The sequence below is a fragment of the Gavia stellata genome, chromosome 1 (genome assembly GCF_030936135.1).
Source record: "Gavia stellata isolate bGavSte3 chromosome 1, bGavSte3.hap2, whole genome shotgun sequence".
NCBI lineage: Eukaryota > Metazoa > Chordata > Aves > Gaviiformes > Gaviidae > Gavia > Gavia stellata.
The window spans coordinates 34,120,822-34,133,956 of NC_082594.1; the positions used below are offsets into that span (position 1 = coordinate 34,120,822).

The window sequence follows — 13,135 nt, forward strand, 5'->3', positions numbered from 1 at the left end:
TCTATTGCATAGTATGTACCAACCACACTAGCAAATTACTTAAGTAAAACAAAGAAAGGACCACCAAAAATGATAGCTCTGAGTATTGTTTTAAAAGCTACAGGCTAGATATTGTAACATTTGCACAATATTAGTAAACACTTCTCTACAGCTGCATTTACTTACCCAATCTCTGCCGTAAATAGTCTGTAGCCTTGATTTGTCCTATCCACTTCTTCATTAAACTGAGCTGCACTTTAACATATCTCAGAGGCAATGTAACTGAAGTGCAGCAAGCTGCAAGTCACATGGAGGGGAGGCAAAAACCCTGTGGGCTTGCTTTTTTTTTTCCCCCCCTCCTTTTTTTTCCTGAGGTACTCACTTTGCATGGAATGGAATAGTTTCTCTGTTTTCTATTTCCTTCAATCTTGCTTAACCTTTTTAATAAGGTTTATTAGTAGCTCTCCACGGCTCTTCCTAAAGAACAGTTAATACAAAGAGTAATGCTTCTCTCATTAGTTTGGAGCCAAACAGACGCTTTATTACTTCAAAATGTTTTTCTAGGCCAGGTCATCAAATGAAGCCCAGAAAAGCTATTAAATCATAATATAACCCTGGCTCCAACAACCATCAGCATTCTGCTGGAATTTTGAGGTTTCAGTGGACTCAGAAATCTTATTTGGGCAAATACACCCACCAGATTATTTCCTGTTATATAGCATGACATTATAATACGGATTAAGTAAGGACAAGTCCACCCAAAACTCTGCACTTTGTGTCTGTCCTTCCCCCATGCTCATTACTGATGCTAACCTGTAACCAGATGTTGTGAAATGCCATTAAGCAACAGCTTCATTTATTGCTGAAGACTCCTGACAATCTTGATCTTTTCAAACAATACTTACAGAGCCCTACTCTCCCCTCCCAAAATCAAAGCCTTAGTTCAGTTGTTCACACATAGTTGTCTAGTGCCAATGGAGATGCCCTTTGGTATCCAAAGCATCAGCACAGGGCAGGTAAATATGAGAAAGGACCATAGCACCTGGAGCAGCAGCTATAAATAAGCCAGGTGGGACACCAAGGGCCATCTCAAAAGGTATAATGCACCCATGTATTGGCAACCAAATCATGTCACCAAACATTGCTAACTAATGCATGTAAACATACCAGAAATTCCTATATCCCAACTTCTTATTAAATTCAGAGCATAACAAACTTAATGAAGTTCAGAGCACTACAACAGTCTAAAAGTTAAATTATATACTGATGATCACATAAATGTAGGATCAATTATTACTAGTGCTATAAAAATAAAGTGGAAAGTTGGAAGACATACATATTTGTAAATACAGCATCTATAACATGGTGATTAAACTATATATTCTTTTTGATTTACATATTTTTAAGAACAAACTTCAAGAAGGTATATGATAACATGAAAAAAGATAAAATGCATTATATGAAAAAATATTGAAAATGCTTGGAATTTGTCTTAAAAAAAAAAGAGAAACTAAGCAGTCCATTTAGGTTCTCATCTATTTCAGTCTATAAAACCATGGAGAAGACATACTCTCATTATTTATTAGATATGTCACGTAACATAAGAACTCAGGGAACCAAGGAAATTATTAGCAAACAAGAAGTGGTTTTTTCCTAAATGTAATACATTATTTAGACTTGAAAAGTATTCCCAAAGGATGTTGAGAAGACCAGAAGTATGAATGTCTAAAAAGGTATTTGACAATTTCATCATGAATACATGTATCATATACTATAAAACACAATATCCAAAACCTTCAACTTAGCAAGTCCTCAAAATCCAACAAGTGAACGTTGGGAAGTTACACAAGAGGAAGAATCACTGTACATGCTCTGCTGCTTATACTCCTTTCTTGAGGACCTGTTACTGCTATTATACTACCTTGATTCAGTATGGTTTTGTGAGCTTTACACTAACTCAGTATAGCTGTTCTCGCTTGTCCAGAACTGAGAATGACTTCCTATACCTTCTTATTTGCATTTACACAGAAGGTATGCTTTCTTACGGATGCTTACAGAAAGTTATGATTAACTAACATAAGTGGGATGTTTAGAGTGCATTCACTAAAAGACAGTTGAACCTGTATGCAGACATAATCAAAATTAAAATGGAATTAATTGTCCTTAAAACTGTTTTCCAGCCATGTACATTTGGATTTTACTAGTAATCTCATCTCATTGCATGTAGTCATACTCTAAGTCATGTATCTTTTCTCCTGTTACATATTACCTTTTTTTTAAATTAATACTTGCTGCCCCAAATATTATTATTTATATATCACTCTGAATATGCTAAACTCTCAACTGACAAGAAGAAATTGTATAATACAATGACAAAGGAAGTGGCACAGGAACCACTGGAAGACAGACCACTGAGGTAACATAAGAATAAGAAAACTCTTAAATCTTGGAGGAACTCAGGTGCTAATGGTTCACATGCTTACAAAGCAGGAGACAAATCAAGAAGGATGAAGACAGACAAAAGGCCTTACAAATAAATAAATCAAGCAGATTTAATTTAGAAGATTAAGTTACTTTGAAAATTTTCACCATTGTCAAGTAGCCAAGAAGAAGTCATTGCTGATTTTGGAAGAAAGAATTATCAAAGCCAGATACTGCAGTATATTGGAAAGTAATGAAATTGAGGTAGTGGGAATAAAAAACACTTTAAACGCAGAAGGCATAGGGAAAGAGTGAGCATATACAGACTTAAAAGCTGAAGGCAAACAACACGAGTCCTAAAACATCACAAGGAATAAAGAATGTCTGGCTAAGAAGAAAAATGGCCCATTACTGCGGTAATGTTCCTGTTCTGTTCAGAAAAATAGGGGGCTTTTTGAGTGGGGAATGAAGGGGAGAACAAGAGGACACTGTTGTCTGCCACCACATAGGTCTTGCCATAAATTAGGATTTTCACACATGTTGACACTAGGAGAATTTGGCTTCTAAAAATATACAGGTACTCATATGTGTGTACATACACATCTGGATATTACTTCAATGAAAATTACACAGTCAAGTTTTGGGCCACTACTGCAACTTTTCTTTCAGACAGCACCTATTAGGAACAAGCTTAACATCTTGAAAGAAAATAAAATTGCCATTAAATTCAGTGTAAATTTGAAAGCACCTTTCACTTTCAAAGGGGCTAACTTTACCAATAACATTCTATATGCCTTCAACCCAATAGGTTTAGACTTACGATCTGTAAAATAAAATCATAGAGAGTTCAATTAAAGCCTATTGCCTATTTTTTAACATATTTTATCATATCAGCAATATATAAGAAAATACAGTTCCCAAAGCTTGGTGGATACATTTCTGGTTTCCTTCACCGATTCAAAGGAAAATGCAGACACTACATTTGCTAATCAAGAAAATAATGGTCTACATCTCAGCAGCAACACAGCAGCTATTGTAAAGCACCCCGCTTCCTGCAACATGATATTTGCATTAAGGCACCTTCTGCTGCTCAAAACTATTATCAGGCATTACACTAATAGCACTTTGTATGGCCGATCTTGAATTGATTTAGTAATGTTAGAAACATCACTTAGAATCCAAAATAGGTGAGGAAATGGTTTTCCTGTTCTTTGAACAAATATTTTTAATATATCTTTCTGGAACTAATGAAGAGAGGGTGATATAAAGAAAGAGAGCCCCCTCACCTCTCCTCTTAGGGACGGCACCCGATGCCTGGAGCATGACTGTAACGTATTTAATGCTTTGTAACTTCTCTGTGCTTCTAGATGTTGGCGAGTGAGTTCTGGCAAATACCAGGATAACATGTTATGCCTCCCTTGCTTTCTGTCTGTCCCTCCATTTCGCTGTCCTCATGCAGATGAGTCCATATGAACGCGACAGTTTAATGCATCTCCATCACAGTGGTGGGAGTAGACTGCTGGGGTCATTGATGCTCCCGTACCTACCATAATTTGTCTGCAAAAATCACAGTGCTAACAGTTGGGCAGCTTTCTACAGTACTTCAATCTCTTGGATTCAGGATACTAAATAAATTATAACAGTGCTGTCACTGTCAAAGGTGTAGTTGGTGCTTTATGGCGAATCATGACTACTATTTTTCAAGATGAGTCGAGCCAGGCAAAAGTATAAATTACAAAGGGAGTGGAGGATTTAAAAGCGAGGCGAGTAATAAATGGCTATTATATTTGCCTGAGTACAATACAGAATTTATAATCAGAACAATTAGCTCTGTCTACTCCACTAAAACGTTGCTTCCCTCTTTTTGCTGGCCTTCTATTTCACTGTTGCCAAGCTCACAAGTAATGAAGTAATGTGTGGTTTTGGCCCCCAAGATAAAAACCTCTTAGAGGTGGGAAGAAAAGGGTTAGTTCCACATAGCATCTCCTGCACCAGTACACCATGACAGGTGGGCTTAACTAAAAGGCAGGACAAAAGCGGTTACATCACAGAAACAGGTATAAGGTGTACTCTGACTTCACTCTGCAGTAGAAGCCAGCCCGAGTAATTGAGGTGGCCTTGCCTTATACCACATCTAGCAAAAATGAAGGAGCATCTCCCAGAATACATCCAGGCACATGAAGGGCAAGAAAGTGATCGGGAGTAGTCAGCATGGATTCACCAAGGGGGAGTCATGCTTGACCAACCTCATACCCTCTGATGAAATGACTGGCTTGGTGGATGAAGAGACAAAGGTGCATATCATCCACCTTGCTTTCAGTAAGGTTTTCAGCACTATCCCTTAAGATCCTGATAGAGAAGCTGATGAAGTATGGGCTGGATAAGCAGACAGTCAGGTAGATTGAAAACTGGCTGAATGACCGGGGCCAGAGGTTGGTGATCAGGGGCACAAAGTCTATTTGGGGGCCAGTAACTAGCAGTGTACTCCAAAGGTCAATACTGGGTCCAGTCCTGTTTAACATCTTCGTTAATGATCACGATGATGGGGCAGAATGTACCCTCAGCCAGCTTCCTGATGACACAAAACTGGGAGGAGTGGCTGATATGCCAGAGGGCTGTGCTGCCATCCAGAGGAACCTGGACAGACTGGAGAAGCAAGCTGACAGGAACCTCATGAAGTTCAACAAGGAGAAACCCAAAGTCCTGCACGTGGGGAGGAAAACCCCAGGCATCCGCATATGCTGGGGGCAACCCAGCTGGAAAGCAGCTTGGCAGAAAAGGACCTGGGAATCCTGTTGGACAACAAATTGAACATGAGCCAGCAATGTGCCCTTGCAGCAAAGGCAGCAAATGGCATCCTGGGCTGCATTAGAAGGAATGTTGCCAGCAGGTCGAGGGAGGTGATCCTGCCCCTCTACTCAGCACTGGTGAGGCCACACCTGGAATACTGTGTCCAGTTCTGGGCTTCTCAGTACAAGAGAGACATGGACATACCAGACACAGTCCAGGGAAGGCCCACAAGGATGATGAAGGGACTGGAGCATCTGACATATGAGGAGAGGCTGAGAGAGCTGGGACTGTTTAGCCGGGAGAAGGGAAGGCTCAGGGGATCTTATTAATTTATGTAAATACCTGAAGGGAGGGTGCAAAGAGGACGGAGCCAGGCTCTTTCCAGTGGTGCCCAGTGACAAGCTAAGAGGCAATGGGCACAAACTGAAACAGAGGAGGTTCCTCCTGAACATCAGGAAACACTTTTTCACAGTGAGGGTAACTGAGCACTGGCACAGGTTGCTCAAGGTAGTTGTGGAGCCTCCATCTGTAAAGATATTGAAAAGCTGTCCGGACATGGTCCTGGGCAGCCTGGTGGCACTGCTTCAGCAGGGGGGTTGGACCAGATGACCTTCAGTGGTCCCTTCCAACCCACAAATCACTCTGTGATTCTGTGAAAACAGAATCCAGGTAAATCAAGTAATCCAGTTACAACATGTCCAGCCTCGAACTGTAAAACAGATGCAAAAAGTATCCAGCAAAAGTCACTTTGTCAGAATCTACAGTTCCCCAAATTTGACCTCATGTGTCCAACATCAACCAACTGCTAACAGAAAAATATTATTCCTTCAGAAATCTAACTTCATAATGAGACAGTTACAAGAAGCAGGGTAGGAAAGTTTCATGAATTTGGACTGAAGTATTAGAAATTTATCTTAAATCAGTATTTAAATATAGCAAAAACAATAAACCATTCTTGTAAATGTAAACTGGAAACTGCTATATATATTTCAAGGCCTGCACGTTTCTTTAAAGTCCTTACATAAAGATTTGTTAAGCACATTACTTCGCACTGCTGTGCCCTTAGCTCTGGCTTCACCAGCTCATTACACATCTATCAGATGGGATGGCTCCTGTGCTTAAAGAAAAAAAATTAGTTATATATTTAATGCAACAGGTGCAAATTTATACAAAATAAAACAGCAAGTTACTATTTTTTTTGTCTGTAATAACAGATGCCTGTTTAAACATGATCCAGCTGCTTGAAGTCAGGGATTCGTGTTCACTAGAAGCAGGAAATTTATTCAAAGTTTACACCAATGGCTTTGTTTATAAAATTATTTGGTATACAGGAACTGCACTGAGGGATATTTTTTAAGGTTTGTCCACGTATTTTAACCACTTTTAAAGCAAGAAGAGAAAGAAACGTCAGAGAATAGGTAAGTAAGTGTAAAATTGCAGGAAGAACGAAATCTGGCAGTCCTCAGTGCTTGTTCTCCAAACACACTAACTGCTTCACCGGTGCTATACCATGAGTTCAGACAAGGAAATAGAAGATACTTTTAATGTATTTACTTCTATGAAGTCTTCTTATTATGTTTCACAAATTAAAGAAAATCTTAGAAAACTAAAGGAAGAAAAAGAGACATTTTCTGTGAGCTATTTGCAAAAAAATTCTGCTTAAGCTGTTGAAAATAAGCTCCAGGCAAATGTAACTAGAACCAAAATGTACCATATAGCCCAGAATGGTCACATTTTTGAGCATCCCCTTGTTTTCCTCTACTGAAAAGTGTTCCACTTTCTTGTAATAGCTCAATCCCAAGCGACTTATCTATGGATTTTAGCCTCACAGCTGAAATGCTTTATTGCTTTTTCATAATGAAACTTAAAGCTTCAACATCTCCAGACACTCTAGGGAAAGGGAGGCAGTGCATCAAGTCAGTGATAAGGAGCTTAAAACTTGAAAGTCACACCCAAAACTACCCAAAGAGCTCTCAGCTTCATTACATTTTTTTGTCACTGTCAGAGGGCGGGGGGAAATGAGCAAATGCTAAATGGAGGAAAAAACCTAAGTGCATCACAAGTGCACACTAATTGCTTTTGTCTAATTTTTTTTCCTCAGCATATTAATTTGCTATTTCAGTTTTTGTTTTGTTTCTAAGCTGCCTGAATATAGAAAAAAAAAAAAAGCTGAGTGGAAAATGGAACAAAATGGAATACAAAGCACTTCCCTTCTCTTTCTGTGGTTTGGGTATTGCTCGGGATGGGAGCATCAAAAAGCTTTCGGCATTTAGAGACTAATCGGCATCTGTATGAAACAGCAGATAGTTCACAACTGGGGAAAAACTAAATCCATCCCAAGAGTTAGCTACCCATGCAAAGCTGAGTCACACTGGTGAGGCCAGCACAGGAACTTCAGCTGTTTCCAGCCACATTCTACCTCCCAGAGATATCAAGTGGTCCCAAGATCTTCACGGATGTTACTCCAGGACCTCTGTCAGCCCTGCACTAGACTGCAAACAGGGCTTGGGGAATGTCTGAATATGCCAGTCCCCCATCTTGAAACGGTGCCACACACTGACCCTTCTGATACTGCCAAGGGCAACATTTAAAATGCAACATTTCTGAGAGTGGGATTCAGCTTACAGAGGAAGGTACTTTAAGTAAAGACGTCTGCAAATGTGTCTGAACTCCCATCATCATCAGTATATACTGTTAGCAACGTTAATACTCAACTGGAATGCAAAGGGAATTGCAAAGTGTTCCCAAACCCAGGAAATTATTAAAGGATAAACATGATGTGACGTATGCCGAGAGGAATCCTAAGAATAGCACCACTCACAGTACATAGCACTTCATTGATATTTCTTTTGCTTTCCTTCACACAAATAATTTCACAATACTAATGTAAGGTCATTATCTACTAGTAGCGATCCAGGATACTACTACTAGTACTAGTAGTATGCAATTGAGTTAAGATACACCTATAGCAGGGGTTCATGCAGACATGAACCCCTTGTGTGAACACAAGACTATATTCACATAAGTAAATTTAATGTGTAGACTATTTGAAATTTGATTTATGTAAATTCATCAAGAAACAGAAACATGTTTCCAAACACAAATCCATTCCTTTCGTGTCCCTGTGGTTTATTAAAGGGAGAAGTCAAGCAAGAGTGCCTCCCTTCAAGGGAACACCAGCAGAAACTATATGCAGATAGCTGTGCTGCAGAGTATTCCTACAGAGCAAACCAGAAAGTTTAATTATCCAGGCTAAGAACAAGGCAGTGAAAAAAGTTTGCTTAGCAATAGCTGAAACCAGGGGAAATCACCCCAAGTCTGGAACAAGCCAAAGCCTTGAAGATGGTTGCTGACCCCATGATCCCAGGAATCTGCCAACACAGGAATAGCAAGATGATTTCACCAAACTACAGAAATAAGAAAGATGGTGAAAGAGAAGCAGCAGAAAGCCCAGAAAAGGTCAGTGCAACCTTTAGGTGAGTGGCCCTCGGAAAAAAACAGATTGAGGTAGAATTGTGTCTGAAAGAGGCTTGAGGCTATGAGTAAAAGAAACCATTTCCTGATGTCCACTGAGACCGAACTGCAATAAATTGGATTTCAGAGAAATACCTCCACTGGCATCCAGAAGCTTTTCTGCACTTAGATAAAGCTCAAGACCCTCAACTTTGGGCAAACCAAGAGTCAGTAATAAAACTGAATTGGTGTTAGATTATTTACATAGGAAAACACCCCAGTATTAGAATAATTATTCCCAGCTTTGGGAATCTTTGTCTCTGATATTTGAAAAGACAGAAGACTGGAGTCCCCAAACCCAAAGATGAAAGGTTTTAAACTCCCTTGGGAAAACACTCTTCTCATTTCCTCTTGATGTTGCTTGGGGAAGGTTAAGCAGTTCTCACATTCCCTGAAGTTCTCGTAGTCCCTGAAGAAAAGTCTCAATAACAACTCTGAAAAAATCTGGGTGGCAAGAAAGGAAGCCAAATATGTCCAAGTCTAAGAAATTAACACTATCCCTCCAACATACTGCAAAAGTCTGGCAATGCAGTCTGTTTTCCAAGCCCATCGTGAATATTAAAAAGTTAATTTTCTAAAATCAATTAAAAGCAGCTAATCTCAACAATGAGCAGAGAGCTGACTGATGTCAGAAGCAGCAGGGCTGAAATAAACTGCTAAAAAGCAATACGCCTTCAGCCCCAGTTGTAATAGTCAACTTGAAATTCTGACAAATCGCAAGAATTGCGTTTCCAGTACAACTGGGCAACCTCCCATTAAAAACAGCGGCTGTACAGGAGGATTCAAAGATGGAAAGAATTGGTTTACACTTTAAGCTGGTTCCACATAAATTATATGCCACTAAACTTTATGTCCCCAGCCAAGATGTAGGATACGCTACATTCAGAAATATGGATAGGAAATAGGGTAATCAGAGTTCTGGAAGAAAACAATATAAATTTTAACAACAGTCGAAGCACAGTTGCTCCAATTGGAGCATTTGGCCTCACTAACCTATAAAAAAATACCTAACCATCTCAAAATAATAGGTTGAAGGAAAATCAGCAAATGTAAATGTTTAGTTTTTCAAAGTCTATCCAAATTTACAGAATATCAAGGAAATCGCAGAAAACTGGATAAAGACTTTTTTGTTTAAAAACATATTAAGCAGAACCTTCTGCTTTCGGGCCAAAGTGAACTGATAAGTCTGACCAAAAAAGTGGAAATAAGAGGGGAAAAAAACCTTTAAATTTTTGTAACAAAATTACATTTGGGGACTAACTTTAATGAAATGCCATTTGTGTTTTGTATTTTTCTTTATATAGTGTGAAAAAATACTTTAAAATAAAATTTAATCCCTTTAATTTGAACTAAATTAAGTACTTCTGTTCAAAAAACTTAAAACATCAGGTTGACCCGTAATTATTTTTAGTTCAGTCATTGAACTGAAAAGACCAATTATTTTTATGTCCTGATCATGAGATGAGATGAAAAGCTAAGGGACGTAAAAGAAGTAAGGAGGAATAACAGGAATTTTTAATATGGGAAAGGATTAATAGATAAAAAGCACCTTATTATTCTCTTAGACACTTTTGTGGTGCAATTCTTAAACTGGGAGAGAAGTGTAAAGTAGTGATACAGGAACATTTACAGACAGCACAAAATTCTGATTAGTTAGTTCCGCTCCTTGATCACCAAGGCACTTCAGAGCAACCCAAGCAAGGTATTAAACAGACTGTACAGTTACTTGAAAAAGTTCAGTGTTAGTAAAAACAAAGAAACACACACCAGAGAAAAACCACAGAAGCATAGAAGTAGTATTTATGAATTACAGACAGCTCCAAATTAATAGGAAAAGGATCACAGTATCACCATAGAGGATAAAAAAATGCGTAATGTGTTGCAGCTGCAGAAAACAGACAAAATGTGGGATCCATAAGGAATGTAAATGAGTGTTAATTTACAAAATAGCCCCAAATATCCATGACTTGTGGTCCCTGAGCGCCAAACTGGTGACCATTTACAAGGTGATGCTGCAGAACAGTAGTCAGGAGAACAGCAAGAACAGGTAAGAGTATAGAAAAATGTTTACAAAGATTATTTACATTGAAAAACAGTCATATCAAAAGGAGGTAATAAAAAAATAAAATAAAGAACAGAAACTTTATAGGTTTCTGCTGACTTTGCCTCATAACACTAGATGCGAATATTTAATTAAAGCCCAGCACATTAAGAGTTCTCCAAGGAAGTATTTTTCCACAGAATAAATAATTAGACTCTATGGTCTATAAGTTCTATAGCATCACTAAAACAAGAAATCAGCAAAAATTTATTATATTAGACATTTCTGCAAGCATACCCAGAATCCTAGTAATCAATGTTATTGGCTGGAATATAAAGTCTCATTTACAGCCAATTTCTAATTACTAAGAATTGCACTAGGCTTTCCAGGACAGCAGATCTGCCTACTGCAGATGGGAACTTCACTTTTTCCTTTTTATTTCTGTTTAGAATAGAATATTTGGAATATTTCAGTGGAAGGGACCTACAATGATCATCTAGTCCACCTGCCATTGGATGCTGTACTAGCATCTTTTGAAGCAACTGCTATCTAACACTCTAAATTCTGCTAAAAAAATCACAGAGACAAAATTATCAATAGCTGATGTTATATTGTTGTGATACATTATGCCATTTCCAAATAAAGGACATTTTATCTCCAAATAGAGGAAAACGAGAAGTTATTCAGAGGATTCTTGATTCTCTTAGTAACAGTCTATCTACAGCTTTCAAGACCAGTATTATAATGGTTACATACCGTGAAGCTGTTGTTGACATTTTTTGTGCTCGATTCAGCTACGCTGGCATCTGACAGGTCAACTTCATCAAATATTAGAGACTGTGAATGGGAAAGAACACAAAAACATTAAATATCATGTGAGTCCACTTTCAGGTGTGCTTACAGTCTGTGCTTTCATTTCCTAGTGTCCATTCCAATTGGAAAATAAAAATGGGGGGAAAAAAGTGGTGAAAAAACAGAAAACACTGATGATGTGATAAAACTTCCTATTTCATCCCTAAACACAGTCCTATTTGCTACCTAAGTGATACATGAGAGCGTGGCTTCAAAAATATATGTTGCTTTAAAATCTCTTTTAAAGAATTATTTCTAATAGATGTACGATTGGGGTGTCTACTGTGTCACATAAATGTGGTGTCAGAGGAAAGAGATTCACACTCAGTAAAATACAAATGAATTAATCTGTTTTAGGATGGAACTCTAAATTCATGAAAGGAAATCTATGATACGGTACCCATACGACAAAATGGAGCTCAAGGGCCTGAAGAGATCCCTTCCACTCCTTTGTTTGATGTTCCAGCAAGAGAAATATGTCTTCTTTGAACACCCCAGCCTCTGGCAAAGGATTAATTAGGTTCTGTTAAACTCATGATGGGTCTTGAAGTAAAGAAGGAAAGACCAACAAAAATGCCTCTCCCTTTTTTTAGCCATACCATGCTCTTGCTCTTTTATGCCACGGGAAGGAGAATCAATGTTGGGGGAGTTTCAGCAAGTCTGGATTCAGCACTACAGAGTATTTGTACAATTGCATACTCATTAAACCTCCTTTTCTCATCTTTATGGCACAGGTGACGTTGCCATTCTCAGAGCTCTTATCTGCCGTGTTTGTTAAGACTCTATATAAACTGCTCAAGGTAGTGCCGCGTGTAGAAAACTGTGACAACAGAGGTACTTCAGTGCTGGGCTCCCTGGAGAGATGATACTTTCCTTAATTCATCACAACTGCGTACCGTGTAATTATAGTCATATAGTCCTGGAAAGAGAGGTCTCCGTGACTTAGTAATAGTTTTATTGAGAAGACGAGGCTATAGAAGATGATGGAGACCTGAAGCACCCCACCTACAGCCCCATGAGTCGCTGCAACCCTGCAGGGTAAAGAAAAGTAATGCCCATTGCTATGAAACAGCACAACCTGAGCCAGCCCCAAAAGCCAAAATTATCTCAAGTCCTGGCCCTGAGGGGGAGGGAGGAAATGCCTTTCAGAAAGAAGCCAAATATTCCCCTCTGCCCACCCCCAATTTTCCCACCAAAAATTTCAATTGATGGAAAACACCTTTTTCCCTTCTAAATCAGTTTTGGCAGAAAATCTTCCTATCTTGATTTCACATAACCATTTCCATCTCTTTAACGGCAATATGGGCATCAGACTAGAAGAGTTTTAATGGAAGTCAGTTTGCGAGATAACTCAGCATTATCCAATTTTTATTTTGCTTTTGAAATGTTAGATTTGACTGCTTGAGAGCCATCCCCCCCAAAAAAACCCTGCAACTCTTTAAGATGAATTTATTATTTGTCTGAATAGTCCAAAAGGTTAAAATAACTGATAAACTTCACTTAAAAAAAAAAAAAAAATCAAGAGAAATCATCAGTCTT

The 13,135-nt window shown here is 38.6% G+C and overlaps 1 protein-coding gene across 2 annotated transcripts in view; it reads right to left on the reverse strand.

Moving 5' to 3' along the window:
• Positions 1 to 13,135, reverse strand: part of DGKH (diacylglycerol kinase eta) — a 160,527-nt gene that overhangs the window by 59,109 nt on the left and 88,283 nt on the right. For both annotated transcript variants that reach the window (XM_059832771.1, XM_059832844.1), the window contains one exon: positions 11,501 to 11,581. In XM_059832771.1, the coding sequence (XP_059688754.1) occupies positions 11,501 to 11,581 (81 nt within the window). The remainder of the gene's footprint in view (positions 1 to 11,500; positions 11,582 to 13,135) is intronic.